Here is a 15,606-nt window from a genome sequence, read left to right on the forward strand (position 1 = left end):
AAGACCTGGTGTTCGTGAAAGTAAGTCTGGTGCACTAATTTCTAAAGTGTCATTCTCAAGTGAATAACTTAGTGATAAAATAAGATGACAATATACTAAATTGTATATCAAATAATCCACCAAAGTGAAAAATAAGTTCATAAATATGTGTTCCACACAATATATTGTGCAAATTCCCCCCGATGAGGGTGAATCAAAAAATGTCCAAACAAATTTCCAGTTCAAAGTCCACAGCCTTGAATGAAAAATAAACATGAAAAATCTTTTTGCTGGGTGAAATTAAAGCAGTGCTCCCGTGTTGACGTGACAATTCTATATCCCACCACCTAGCAAGTTAGCTTCTTACCAGCAGATTTAAATAGTAAGGGCAAAAAGGCAGCCACCTCCAGAGAATAGACCCCTTGTGATAGGAGAAATATATACCATCTTCCCACACCTATCAAAAGGGTGAATGGGCCTCTTACCAAATGCTGGGAATTCTTAAGCATATGATAATTCTCTTATTGGTATTTCTTCCTCCCGTCACTCCTGATCCCCTCTGGGGGTTGACCTGGTGTTGCCTTCCCTGTGTCCTAAGCTTAGTCATCCTAAGGAGATTGCCTTGCATTCTCTGGATGTGGTTCGGGCGTTAAGGGTGTACCTGGCAGTAACCGAGTTTATTAGCAAATCACTCGCTATTTGTCCTTACAGATGGACCTCACAAAGGTTTTTGCCGCATCTGCCACGACCATTCCCAGATGGATCAGACGGTGGTGCAGGCCTATTCAATCAAGGGTCAGATTCTCCTTTGCCTGCTAAGGCCCTTTTTACATGGGCGCTTAGTGCCTCCTGGGCCTTCCGCCATCTGGCGTCAGTGATGCAAGTTTGCAAGGTGGCTACATTGTCTGTGCACACTTTCACAACTTTTTTTACAAAGTGGATGTGCTGGCATCTGCAGATGCTGATTTGGCCGCAAGGTTTGGCTGGCTGCTGTTTGAGAGGACTACTCCTCTTTGAGGGTGTATGTTTTTCAAGTGAAGCTCCAGTTCCTGGTTGAGCTTGATGTTACCTGCTTGGCTAGATTTAGCCTTTGGGAATTTTTTTCTGCTGTGTTTTTTCCCACCCCTCATGTTTGACTCTGCTTTGGGACGTCCCAATGGTCAAGAAGATTCTGGAGCTGTGTCGTCAATAAACGAAAGAGAAAATTGGATTTTTGTTTTACCGTAAAACCCTTTTCTCTGATGTTCATTGACGGACACAGCACCCACCCCTCTATTTAGTTGGGTTATATTGCTTCTGACGCTGCGTGCAACAAATCTGAGTGCCTATAGCAGGAAGTGGGACTATATCACCTGGGACTGCCCCATAGGCGTGGTAAAGCTTTTTCATGCCTAGTGTCCTCCTCCTGTAGGGAGCAGCAAAACCCTCTGGTCAAGAAGATTCTGGAGTCGTGTCTGTCAATGAACATCAGAGAGAGGATTTTACGGTAAGACAAAAATCCAATTCTTTTATCTACCTGTTGAAGTTGTGCCCATAAAGTCTATGAAACGTGGTTCAAACCTTTCTGTGATCTAAATATGGGTCGAGGGTAGACTTTCCAACAACAGCATATCCTTGCAGTTGCATCAAGTCCAATCATGGCCTTGATGTCTTGAGCAGGCTCCATACAACTGTTTTGTGGATCTTTCATGAATTCTGCACTACTGACTCGTACCTTTTTTTTTTTTTTTTTTTTTTTTTTTTTTTTTTAAATTGTGCATTTAGCCCAAAATGTTTATTATTAGAGGGGATTATTTTTATCTCTCTGCAACTAATATTTTAGTTTTTAATTAGACAAAAACTTAAGGTCAAATGTTGATAGACATTAGTGTTTTCTGTGCATTTAGACTTTTTTCCCCTTTTGGCTTCATATTCAAAATTGCTAAAGCTTTACTTTGGGACTTAGTGAGGTAACAATTCTTCTATCCATATCTATAGCTACAAGGATCTGAGCATGTCATTGACATAGGGCTGGGCAAAAAATCGATTAAATCGACTTTTTTAGTGTTTTATTTTTTTTTTTCAAACTTGAGTTTTTTGCCACTATAGTTTTTTCTATAGCGTGATATGAGCCAGATCTCCCCCCCCCACCCCCTCCCCCCCCGCGTAACCATAGACAGTACACACACACTAGCCGCCCCTTCAACTGCTCACTTGAGCTCTGAGTCTTTACCGTGTTCACTGATAGATAACTTTTCTTCCCTCACCTCACCGAGCGCACCATGTGACCGCGCTGCGCCGCCTTTGGCCCAACGTCTTTGCATATTCATGAGCGGCGCTTGCCCGCGCGCCACGTGACAGCGCGCCGCGCCATTGGCTGGCGAATGCTCTGTGCATTTGCATATGCATGAGGCTGGGTTTGGCATTTTGTAGAGGTTGGCCGTCGGGGCTTCTGGGAGTTGTAGTCTGCCGAAGACCTCTGTAGACGGGTCTATGTTTACAATGGCTCGGATGACTTTATGTCAACCGGTGGGGGGTATGGTAATGAGAGCAAGCGCTGGAGAGGTGTAGATTGGAGGAGGCTGGCCCATTGTGGCCTGAGCTCACTGTGAAGCAGGCGGGCACATGGTGCATGTGGGGTCAGGAGCCCATTGCTGCCCCTAAGGCATGCCGGGTTATCCCTGCTCCATGTGACCTGACACTCCAGGCTGCTGGATTCTATCATCAGTCCTGCTTCATGTATGGCACTGCACCACAAATATTATTACCCACTTCACATCCAGAAGATTTACCCCCCCCCCCCTCCTCCCCTTCATGACCAGGCCATTTTTTTTTTTAAAATACAGCTCTGCATTACTTTAACTTGCAATTGCGCAGTCATGTGCCATTATTTTTTGCGCTGTAAACAAGAAAGAAGACCAACAATTTTGAAAAAAAAATATTTTTTTTTACTTTCTGCTAATAAAACGTTCGGAAGATCGTTATTTTCTTTCTATTTTATTCTATTTTTTTTTTTTTTTAATCTATTTAATTTGAATTTATTCTATTCTACGCATTTTAACTCTTGAGGACAATCATAGCAATAAAGTTGCACTTTTGACACTATATCTGATGTCTGCAGTCATTTAAGTGCATTGAAAAAAAAATCAAAAATCGAATCGAAACTCGAATTTTTCTTTAAAAATCGAAGATTTGTTTTTTAGGCAAAATCGCCCAGCCCTACAATTGACATCTAGTTGTCATTTCTGGCCTACAGAACTGCTCATTCCTTCGAATTCTAATTTGGGGACATTTGTCTACTAAATAATAGTGAAGCTCACTCCTATATTTTATAGATGTGCGCTGATATCACAGCTATTTGTAATATCACCCAATTTCTATGAGGGTAAAGTTACAATACACATTGGTACCAATTACAATATTAGAAGATGGAGCATCCTAAAAAAAGACTCAGGGACTTGGGTACCAAGTTAAAAACAAAAAAGGACTGCCTGGGTAGTATTTTCAGAAACACGTGCCATGAGCCACGCCATAGAGACAATGTGAGCTTGGGAAGTTGCTGAGAAGCTGGTGTTATAAGGAGTATTTTGGTATCCATGCATCCCTGTGGCCATGGGTGGGCAATCCCTGGTGGCTCTAGTGGCATCACCCAAGGGTCTGCCCTGGTATTCAATGCTATGATTATCAGCACAGACCCCCCCCTGTCAGGAGAGCCGCCGATCGGCTCTCCTCTACTCGTGCCTGTCAGGCACGAACTGAGGAAAGCCGATCATTGGAACTTCCTATTTACTATGTGACCAGCAGTGATTGGACACAGCTGGTCACAAGGTAAAGAGCCTACGTCATTATTCTCTTTACCGGGATCGGTGATGCAGTGAGTCAGTGACACACCACACCACTGATTGCCACTCTGTGCGCCCCCCCGGGGGCGCAGAGCGGTCTATCCTGCTGGACGTCATATGACGGCCAGTCAGGATAGAGCATCCACTTCCCGGCCGCATTTTGCTATATTGCGGGCTGGTAGTGGTTAATCTATAAAATAAGGTATATTGAGGAAATTTTTGTACATGGATAGTAAACGGGTTACATGAATCGGTAGAAAGCATAAATCACAGACATGATGGGACTTGTAATTCCGCAAGAGCTGGAGGGCCACCAGTTTGAGACCCCATGCTCTAAATAGTCTAAAGTTGTCAGTGTTGTGCCCCAGGGCTCTGTCTTGGGGACAGTGCTATTTAATTTATTAATGATATGGAGGTTGGAATTAAGATCTCAATTTCAGTGTTTGCTGATGATGCCAAATTATTCATGGAAATAATACATTTGGCACAAGAACATGGCAACATTACATACCTTGGTAAAATAGGGTGTTAGACAGCTACATGGCAGATGGTTTAATATTGAGAAATGTAAAGTTATGCATTTGGAGACAAAAATACACGTAAGGATCTCTACTTAGAGCAGGGGTGGCGAACACGCGGCTCTCGAGCCGCATGCGGCTCCCGGCCAAACTGAATGCGGCTCTTTGGTTATCATTATTATTTGGTATACTGTGGCTCTAGTAGTCTTTGCCAAGTTTGGATGCTGCGGGACCTCTGAGGAGAGATCTCCAAGCGCGTAGTCCCGCCCCCAGGCTGCGACATCACGTCTCCCATCTCCCAACACTGCACGGGCCAGAGAGCGTGGGGACCCGTGTGTCTCCCTCCCGCCTCAGCTGCCTGTCACGTGTCTGAGTGACTGACGAGAGCTTATCTCAGCCGAGACAGCCGCCCGCTGACATCTTCCCCTGCGCATATCAACAGCAGCAGGTGAGGAGGGGGGGTCTCTGATGGGGGACATTTATGTGTGTGGGGGTCTCTGATGGGGGACATTTATGTGTGTGGGGGTCTCTGATAAGGACATTATTGTGCAGGGGTCTCTGATGGGGGACATTTATGTGTGTGGGGGTCTCTGATGCTGGACATTTATGTGTGTGGGGGTCTCTGATGGGGGACATTTATGTGTGTGGGGGTCTCTGATAAGGACATTATTGTGCAGGGGTCTCTGATGGGGGACATTTATGTGTGTGGGGGTCTCTGATGGGGGACATTTATGTGTGGTGGGGGTCTCTGATAAGGACATTATTGTGCAGGGGTCTCTGATGGGGGACATTTATGTGTGTGGGGGTCTCTGATGGGGGACATTTATGTGTGTGGGGGTCTCTGATGGGGGACATTTATGTGTGTTTGTCTGTTTTGGCAGGTCACTGACTCTCACAGTTTAAAATTTTGGCTCCTTTTGTCGAACTTGTTCGCCACCCCTGCCTTAGAGAATTATTGATAAAAAAAGGATATGGGGTCCTAATAGATCAACGTCTTGGCATTAGCATTACAATTGTGGGAGCACCCTGGATTGTAAGGAAATAAATTTAGGGGGGCTGTGCCTGCAACTGAACAACATTCTTCCGTCCCTCTGTGCAGCTCCTGTTCATCAAGTGCTTGGATTTAGCTTGCTGCAGTACTGCCTAAAAATAAAAAAGAAATGTGTATATATAATTTTTTCCTCCCAGAAAATATTAATACTTTTCATAATAACCAGTTTTATCATTTCCATGTATTTCTTTTTTCTTTTTCAGAGATGCTGATGCTACAAGAATTGATATTTACACAGGTATTAAATGAGCTAGCACTGTTTTCTTCTTTTATTTTCTTTCTTCTTCTTTTGTTACCGTATATACTCGAGTATAAGCCGAGTTTTTGAGCACATTTTTTTGTGCTGAAAACGTCCCCCCACGGCTTATACTTGAGTCATAAAAAAAAAAAAATGTCCCCGGCCAGCCCGACGTGCTCCTGAGGCTCCTTAGATTTAAAAATGGCGCTGCTCGGCGCCAACATGTCACCGCGCATGCGCCCCTGCCGCTCGGGAAAGGCCTTACACGCTCGGCTATTCCCGGGAATAGCCGAACGTATACGCACTTTCCCGAGCAGCGGCGGCACATGAACAATGACGTGTTGCCGCCGGGCAGCACCATTTTTAAATTTAAGGCGCTTCAGGAACAGGTAAGTGAGACTACTCCACAGCCGCACTACCTGCCATTATGCGGGCTGCGGGCATACTACAAGAGATGCAGTGCTGCGGGCATGGTACACCTGTACCATGCCCGCAGCACTGCATCTCCTGTAATATGCCCTCAGCTCTGCATTCTCCTGTACCATTACCATGCCGGCAATCCTGCATTCTCCTGTACCATTACCATGCCCGCAGCCCTGAATTCTCCTGTACCATTAACATGCCCGCAGCCCTGCATTCTCCTGTACCATTACCATGCCCACAGCCCTGCATTCCCCTGTACCATGCCCGCAGCCCTGCATTCTCCTGTACCATTACCATGCCCACAGCCCTGCATTCTCCTGTACCATGCCCACAGCCCTGCATTCTCCTGTACCATGCCCACACCATGCCCACAGCCCTGCATTCTCCTGTACCATGTCCACAGCCCTGCATTCTCCTGTACTATAAAAAAAAAAAGACTATTTAAGAGCGCTAAAACTGCCAGCATATGAAGGGTAAAAGGGAGACAATTAAATTAGGGAGAGGGGAATGGGGGATGGGAAATGTCACAAGAACTAATGGACAATACTAAAATATAAAATGAAATACCACAAAGTTCATTGATGTATAGTCTTAGATGTGAAAAGTCCAATGGCACTGAGCTGCTCTCCACAGAAAAGAGGAAATCTGAAGTAAAAACGAAAAAAAGGAGAGAAAAGCGCTCTAAGTGCAGACAATATTTATTCTTAGATAAGGCATAAAACGTAGCAACTCTATCCATACATGAAGCAGTGGTGGACCGCTGAGCCATGGACTGCTTCATGTATGGATAGACGGCACCCTCCAGAGAAAAAACCTACAATCTTTGAATTTACACTGCCTGTGTAATGTGGCTTCTAGTGAGTTGCTACATTTTATGCCTTATCTAAGAATAAATATTGTCTGCGCTTAGAGCGCTTTTCTCTCCTTTTTTTCTCTTGTACCATGTCCGCAGCCCTGCATTTTCCTGTACCATGTCCGCAGCCCTGCATTCTCCTGTACCATGTCCGCAGCCCTGCATTCTCCTGTACCATGTCCGCAGCCCTGCATTCTCCTGTACCATGTCCGCAGCCCTGCATTCTCCTGTACCATGCCCGCAGCCCTGCATTCTCCTGTACCATGCCCGCAGCCCTGCATTCTCCTGTACCGTGCCCGCAGCCCCTCTTTTGGGTCTCGTGGTGGTCCATTTGGGTCCAGTAGCTGCTGCATTTCCCACCCTAGGCTTATACTCGAGTCAATCATTTTTCCCATTTTATTGTGGTAAAATTAGGGGCCTCAGCTTATATTCGGGTCGGATTATACTCGAGTATATACGGTATTTTTTCTATTTTCATCGGTCTATCAGTCATTTTATTTCTATATGATATATTTATATCTACACACAAATGCTGTGTGTGCAGACTGCCGTCTTTCAAGTAGGAAAAAAACAAAATAAAAGTAAGTAAACAAATATAATATAATATAAATCTAACCCAATATCAGCACTATGGAGAGGAGGAGAGTGCCATGGGAGGGTGAAGGTCCGCTTTAATATTTTTTGTGGAGTGGGACTTTGAAGTTTTAAATTTTGGATATTGCACATTGTACGGAGCCAACCTGTGTAGCGTTGTACCTTGTAATAGCTGTGATGACCAATGACGGCATTCAGGAATATAAAAGCACTAGTGTTTGCATTGGAAAGCTCTCCGTAGTCTTTCAACTGATGACAGGTAGGAAGGAGAAACGTATAAATTATTCAGTCACTAGTAGTTCACAAACAGTAGCAGATATTCATTGTATTCAATTGATTGTGTGATTTTTATATATATGTATATAATATATATATATATACTCTTCTCTCCTGTATATATCTATTCCATCCAGTCTCTGTAGTGACTATGTATTAGCCCTTTTACCTCCCTTATCCTGCGCATCCGCAGATTTAACTCCTCCATTTTCTAAGTGCCATACCTTGAACCCACTGTGTTTGGGGGTCAGCCTGTAATGTTTGCTTTAGGTACTGGATCTGTATTGGGTGCTCACCCTGGCATGTTGTTGCAACAAGTGTAATTAACCACAGGGTTGCGGTCCATCTTTATGGTCCACAGACACTGATGACCCATTAAGGGGTATGCCCCACCCTATATCTGGTCCAATGACATAACTAAGGTAAGACATGACTTTTCTGTACTTTCGATTTCTAGCTATACAGAGTCCGCAGTGCTTGGCATACAGGTGGATACATAGAACAGGAATTCGGAGTTAATCTTTTTGTGTTAATTCCCTTTGTACTTGCCTCTCATGCTTTCAGCATCATAGATACTTTTATTTCAATAAAAAAAAAAATTGGATATAGTTTCAGGATGGTGAGTAGCAACATGCCTTCCACTTGCCTCCCTGAATTAGGTTTTCTTTTTTATTTTGAAATGCAGACCCTTATCAGATATTTTTTTTTTAAGTACATACACTATGGAGCTGTTTGTTTTAATACTGGTGATACACCGAGGGGAAGTGGATGAGGGGAGTTGGAGCACGTTCTGTTGATCTTTCCATATTGTTTAATAAATACTAGTTGATTTATTTTAATAGCATTTTTGCTTTTAGAGCCGGTTCACACTGCCGCGACCATAAGTTGCCCCATGTCGGAACGACTTTTTACCGCGATTTTACTGCGACTTTACCGCGACTTCAGCGCGACTTGTGAATTATTTTGCGTGACTTCTATGACAGACGACTTTGTGGTTGGCCAATCAGAATATAATGTGTTGTGACCTAATTCCCCTTTTCTGTTTTTTTTTTTTTTTTTTTACTCATTTCCTCATTGCCCACCAGTGCCCGTATCAGTGTCCACCAGTGCCACTGCCCACCAGTGCCACGTATGTGTCCACCAGTGCCAATGCCCACCAGTGCCACATATCAGTGTCCACCAGTGCCACTGCCCACCAGTGCCACGAATCGGTGTCCACCAGTGCCACATATCAGTGCCACGTATCAGTGACCACCAGTGCCACATATCAGTGCCACGTATCAGTGTCCACCAGTGCCACATATCAGTGCCACGTATCAGTGTCCACCAGTGCCACGTATCAGTGTCCACCAGTGCAACGTATCAGTGCCATGAATCGGTGTCCACCAGTGCCACTCACACAGACCAAGCAGAGATAATGGAATATATATATATACCATATAGGCATGGCTGCAATGTGGGGAATGCCTGGCTAATCTCTTTCTTCTTCCTGGAAAGTCTGATAACAAGTCGCTTCAATTAAGATAAGGAGGCGACTCTCTTTGAAGTCTATGAGACAAGTCGGATCACAGGTCGCCTCAAAGTAGTACAGGACCCTTTTCTGAAGTTTGAGCGACTTCAGTAGTGCCAATTAAGACGGCACTGATTGATTAACATTGCTTTTGTTATGTCAAGCGACCTGGGGCGACACAAGTCGCCTCACAAGTCGTTCTAGTGTGAATGGGCACTTACAGATTTATTTATTTTTTTGTCAGAAGTCTATCACTTCTGCACAATACAATATGTAATTAAATATGTATTTTTATATCTATGGTTACTGCAATCATTTATACTTCTAAAGAATGCACACAATGCGCATGCTAACATTTCTATTTTATTTACAGAGCCAAGAGAAGATCTAAGAGGGAAGTTTATGCTTTGTTTTCTTGATGATGGAGCAGGAATGGATCCAAGTAAGTGAATAAAAAAAATATGAGCACTTGTGTGAATTGTTTTGGAAGTAAACTGAAATTAATAAAAGCTTTTCTAAATCAATATAGGGGATGTTTAATTTCAGACAAACAATTATGTTGCTATTTGTTACAATTTTATATTCTTGCAATCTTTATATTAAATGCTAGCTGTTACAGAACTAAAAAGGACAAGATAAATAAAAAAGGACAAACCAATAGAATGCAGTGGACAATAAAGGAGGCCGCAACATTTGGCCACATTAATGGAAAAGAAAAAAATAACTGTATTCTTTTTAATAATATAATGTGAAACTATGCTGGTGTATTGGGTCTAGTGGTAGACCTTAGATATTGTGTTTTGGGTGGATGGAAGTTGGTCTGTTCTTGAGCAGAGGAAAATAGACCTTGGTTTGTGTACTTAAAAAATCGACTATGTGGGAAGAGTGTCATCCTTTTTAACTTGTTTTATAGGTGAAGCTGCAAGTGTAATTCAGTTCGGCCGATCCGCCAAAAGAACTCCTGAATCCATTCAAATTGGGCAGTATGGAAATGGTTTGAAGTCGTACGTTCTAACTACTTTAAAATATTATTTAGATAAATTTAAAACATATTTATCATAGTTCATGAACACAAATTACATTTTTGTGTACATTTTCATGTATTCTAAAGGGACAAATAGTATAAATACAGTTGAAGGAATTTACTAAAACTGGAGTAGCTGTGCATAGTAACAATCCGCTTTCAGCTTCAGCTTGCTCTGGGAAAGGGTACGTTTATTTAAAAAATAAATGCACATTTTATGCTCGTAAAAAAAAAAAAAATGTGAATTTTTTTTTCCCCAGGAGCTTACAGATCGTTGCACCAGTGGTACAGCTATCTGCCCATACCTCCCCTACGGGCAGAAAGCTCCTGAAGTTCAAGATGATCACTGAACTACGAGAGGGCTCACCCAGCGCCATCGTAGTTGATTGAGAACTACAAGCTGTCTGCCGTGGTGGGGATAGTACTTGTAGTTCATTTATTCACAGATCTTGTGAATGAATGATGCAACTCTGTGGGCAGAGCCCAGCACAGCTATGCTGTTTTTCAATTGTGTCACAGCGGGTGTGGGGAGAAAGACCCCCGCCTGCTGTCACAGTGAGGGATCGTGTGGGGTTTGGGCAGCTGCTTTAGTAACGTGTTTTATATGTTACTCCCTAAATATCGTTGTAACTCTTCACTTAGGCTCCATTCACACCTGAGCGTATCGTTTTCAAGCATTTTTTTGCAGGCCTTTAGAGGCAGGCATTGATTGACATCTGACCAAAAACACTTGTAATGTGCCAAAAAAGAAGCTCGTGTACGTTTTTGCGCTTCAGGCATTTTGCTTCAGGCAACAAAACGCTCATATGTGAACAGGGGCCATTAAAATGAATGAAATGTTGCTTGTTGGGCATTTTGGAACTTCAGAGATGAGCATTGTACGAGCCAAAAAATGCTCCGGTATGAACAGGGCTTAAAAGTGAACTTATCCTTTTAAATTTTAAAAGTGAAAGCTAGGAGCTGATTGATTGCTATGTACTGCTTCTGCAAATTATGGCTGCTCCAGTCTAAGTAAATTCTCATCAGTAACTGATATTTTGTTAAAGGCTATGTTGGTGAAAAAGCTGAAAATGTACGTGTTGCTGTATTAACGGGAAACTGAACTCCTTTGCATGTCCAGTGTTGCGGCTAATGGTCCTTGCCTGAGGCTTCTATGTCAACTGATATTAAGGTAGAGCTAAACAGTCAGCAGCTTTGTCTGAACAATCTACTGACCTCAGTTGCTCAGTGTCCTCTGTATCCGCACCTGACTGGCCAATGGGAGAGGGGGTACTTGGATTTTTATCATGAAAACACAGGTACAGTTTAGGCCCATTTTTCACATATAGGTCGGTTTGTCTGTTTTTCATCCATCCGTTGACGGATGAAAACCAGACATCAATGCATCTCTATGTAAAAATGGATGACAACGGATGATCATCCGTTAACATCAGTTTTCATCCGCTTCCGTCAATGTCTGTTTTTTTTGAACAGATGAATGCCCTATTTTTCATCCATCAAAAAAAAAAAAAAACGAACCGGACAAGAAACAGATGTAAACGGACAAACGGTCAGTTTTTCATCCGTTTTTGCATTGGTAGTGGATGTAAAAAAAAAAATGGATGAAAAAACGGAAGACAAACGGATGAAAAACTGATACATTTGATCTGAACTGATGAACTAAACGGACCATATGTGTGAAAGGGGCCTTAATGTAGAAGTTTGAGTACTGATAGTTAAATGATAGGTTTTAATGTTTTTTTATTCAAACTGATAAGCAGCTAGCACAACCGCTACAGGGAACAAGCTTTTTCTAACAGTCGACAAGCTTTTAAATGGGTCCTAAATGTAAACCAGTTTGTTGTCTATTTTATATGTTAATAGTAATTCACACCGGGGAACATTTATAACTGCAGTTGTGCTCTATCTTTAAACCTCATGCATGGGAATTGGTGCAAATTATGTGCAGTTACCTTTCTAGCTTTTGCACATTTGTTGCAAGTGTTATGAGTTGGATCATGAAAGAATAACATAATGATCTGTCGCACAATTAGGTGATGTGGAAGGCTTTTAAAACATGCACAACTGTCTGAAAATTACTTTCCAAATGCTTTTCTGAAAGCTAGCTTTTAGGCAAATATACAAGTTGTCAAATCCGCCACGCTTTCACATGCAGCATTGTGGAAAATCTGCCACACTTTTGCAGAATCTGACAAAACAGACACAACATGATACAAAATAATTATTGCATGAAATGCAACATTATAAGTGTTCCACATTTCTGCGACAGATTTGCAAACTGCAGAACATAAAAGGATGCAACAGTAATGTTCTCTGCTAAAATTTGTAAGCATTTCATTTAAACAGGAGTGCCTACAATAATGATTTACCTTTTTCAGTCTTTCCACTGTTATATATTTGAAACATGCTATCTGAACTTGAAAATTGTAGTAAATTTCTTTCTTGTCCATTAAGGGACACAGGATGTCTTTATCCTTTTGGGTTATACTACTACCTACAGGAAGATTGGACACTGATAAACAGAAGAACGGGCCTGCCCAGGATAACCCTTCCCATTACCAGCATACTTGTTAGTGTCCTTAACCACTTCTGAACCGGGCCTTTTTCTGACAATTGTTGTTTACAAGTTAAAATCCTTTTTTTTTTTGCTAGAAAATTACTTAGAACCCCCAAACATTATATATCTTTTTTTTTTAGCAGAGACCCTAGAGAATACAGCGGAGATCGTTGCAATATTTTTTATCACACCCTATCTGCGCAACAGTCTTACAAACGCAATTTTTTTGGAACAAATTAATTTTTTTTTATTTAAAAAATAAGCAAACAGTAAAGTTAGCCCAATTTTTTTTCTAGAATGTGAAAGATAATGTTACGCCAAGTAAATAGATACCCAACATGTCATGCTTCAAAATTGTGCACGCTTGTGGAATGGCGACAAACATTAGTACTTAAAAAATAGGCAACACTTGAGGCGTGAGGCGATACCTCACATGTGTGGTTTGTGGTTTATTTTTTTTTTAATTTTTTGATCACTTTTATTCCTATTACAAGGAATGTAAACATCCCTTGTAATAGAAATAAGCATGACAGGACCTCTTTAATGTGAGATCTGGGGTCAAAAAGACCTCAGATCTCACATCTACACTAAAAAAGAAAAAAAAAAAAGTTTTTTTTTTTCATGATGGAAAAAAAATGGGCTCTTTAAAGCCGTTGCTAGGAAGCGACGTATGGCGTTGCCCCGATCCTCCAAGGCCATAGAGAAGTGAGGGCCATCTTGCCCTCACTCAAATTCCTGCCTGAGGGGACAGCAGACAAGATAGTTTTCCACGCAAAATGGCCGGTAAGCAAGGGGAGGGGGGGGGTCTCTCCTGCCGCCCATAAGGGGGATCCCGTGGTGACTCCACCGATGGGACCCCCTTTATGTTAAAGCGGACTGCCCGCAGTTTTAAAAAAATCCCGGGGTTATGGCAGCTAGCTGCTGCTATAACCCCGGTATTTAACGTCAAAGTACCGACGTAAAACTGCGGCTGGTAGTCCGTAAGTGATTAAAGGATGGATGCTTTTCTTCAGTCCCAATGTGCAAGAGACTGTCCAGGGCTGTGGCACAACCCCAGGTGTGACCCTGTATTTTAAAACTCTGTGAGAGTAGGCTGGGTGGAATGTTTGTAAACCTTTAGGGAGGCTTGCATCTCCGATGCTTGGGTGCAGGAGGTGATATGTCTGGGCTCTTGGTCCCTTCCTCGATTTACCACCTTCAACATTCCAATGTCTCCACACAGATTAGCAGGTCTGCCACAAGTACTCTTGGGTCTTCAACACCAGGGTGTTATTGCCTCAGTTCCAGTTCCTGTGGCAGGCCTGTTTTTAGTTATTTTCCCAACTTCCAAAAGAGTCTCTTCCCATTGGGGCCTCCAACCCACCTTGGATCTGAAAGCTCTGTACATCTTTATTCGAGCTTAGAAATTCTGCATGGAATTCGCCAGGTCTGTTATCGCGTTCTTTCACCAGGAGAACTTTCTGGTTTCTTATATTTTGCTGTGGGGGTCTATGCGCTACCATGTTATGGCCCTGCCGTTTGGCTTGTCATCTGCCAGTTGTTCACCAGGATGTTGGCCCTAGTAAATAGCCCTTTTGTGCTGCTGAGGCAATGACACATTGGGTGTGAAGACCCAAGAGTGTTGTGGCAGGCCTGGTCTACAGTTGTTTTTTTTTTTTTTTGGTTTTTTTGTTTTGTTTGCCAGTGTCCAATCCCCCTGTATGTTGCAGTATAACCTGAATTTGAAAGACTGTGTCTCTTAATGGACTCAAAGAAAAGGATTTTACATATTATATGCCCCCTACAGGAGTAGGCCACTAGGCAAAAATAAAGACTTGGCTATGCCTATGGGCAGTCCTAGCTGGTATACATCCCCCCTCTCTGCTACAGGCCTTCGGTTTTTTTTCTGCTTAGTCAGGATTAAGAACCTAGTTCCCTGCCCGGATCTCTGGTCCTGGCACTTTTTTCCTTTTGAAATGGCATTTTTGCTCTCCTGTTTTTTTTCCTGTGAGATCTGCAATCAACTGCCAGGCTGGGCGACGGGCTGGATAGCTAGATCGAGGGGGGTTTCTTCAGTCTGCCCATCGAGTGCGCACAAACCAGAGCTCCGCTCTGGGTCGGCCCCGCCTACAAGTTCAACACCTCGTGAGGTCGCATACAAACGGATCTTGGCCCGGGTCACAGCATTCCCCCAGGCCGACAGTCCCCCCATTTTAAATGTGAGAAGGTTCTTTTTGGAGTGGTGCCTTCCTGGTATGGCGAGTAGCTGTCCCCCCCTGAATGTGGTTTGGGGTGGATGCGGGCCCCTGCGGGTTCCCCTACTTCCCCAAGACCCCCCTTTGGTTGGTCCCTGTGGGCTATCATAGTACTCCCCTCTCTGGGGTAGCGCTGTGGGTTGGCAGTTGGTTTTGGATAGTATGCTGCACTGTACTGGGGGGGGGGGGGGGGCTGGATGGGCATGCGGACGGACTGACTTCCTGACTGGGGTGGGCACTGGACTATGATGGCGGTCCTGTGCCCAGATCCCCGATTTCCATTTTGGCTGTTGTCTGGGCTCCAGGGGTCTCCCCTGGGTCCTGGAAGCCTCGTGGACGCTACGTGTGGCGGCGATTTTGCCATGGTCAGTGCCAATACTTTGGTTCTTGTGTGAAGCTCTATGCCGATGGCCATGTTTGTGTAGTCCGGCGAGCATTAAGAGTGGCAGCCAAGACAGCGGAGCCTCTGGGTGGTGATTTTGGCTGTGGGGGCTCCTCCTTTTCCCCTGGTGTGGACTCCTGGGTTTC

General features: G+C 43.4%; 1 protein-coding gene across 3 annotated transcripts in view; it reads left to right on the forward strand.

The window, feature by feature from the left end:
• MORC2 (MORC family CW-type zinc finger 2) overlaps nucleotides 1–15,606 on the forward strand; it is a 204,927-nt gene that overhangs the window by 40,945 nt on the left and 148,376 nt on the right. For all 3 annotated transcript variants that reach the window (XM_082266820.1, XM_082266818.1, XM_082266819.1), the window contains exons 3-5: nucleotides 5,573–5,607; nucleotides 9,637–9,705; nucleotides 10,177–10,267. In XM_082266820.1, the coding sequence (XP_082122946.1) occupies nucleotides 5,573–5,607; nucleotides 9,637–9,705; nucleotides 10,177–10,267 (195 nt within the window). The remainder of the gene's footprint in view (nucleotides 1–5,572; nucleotides 5,608–9,636; nucleotides 9,706–10,176; nucleotides 10,268–15,606) is intronic.

This window comes from Pelophylax lessonae (assembly GCF_965119305.1).
Source record: "Pelophylax lessonae genome assembly, chromosome: 1".
NCBI lineage: Eukaryota > Metazoa > Chordata > Amphibia > Anura > Ranidae > Pelophylax > Pelophylax lessonae.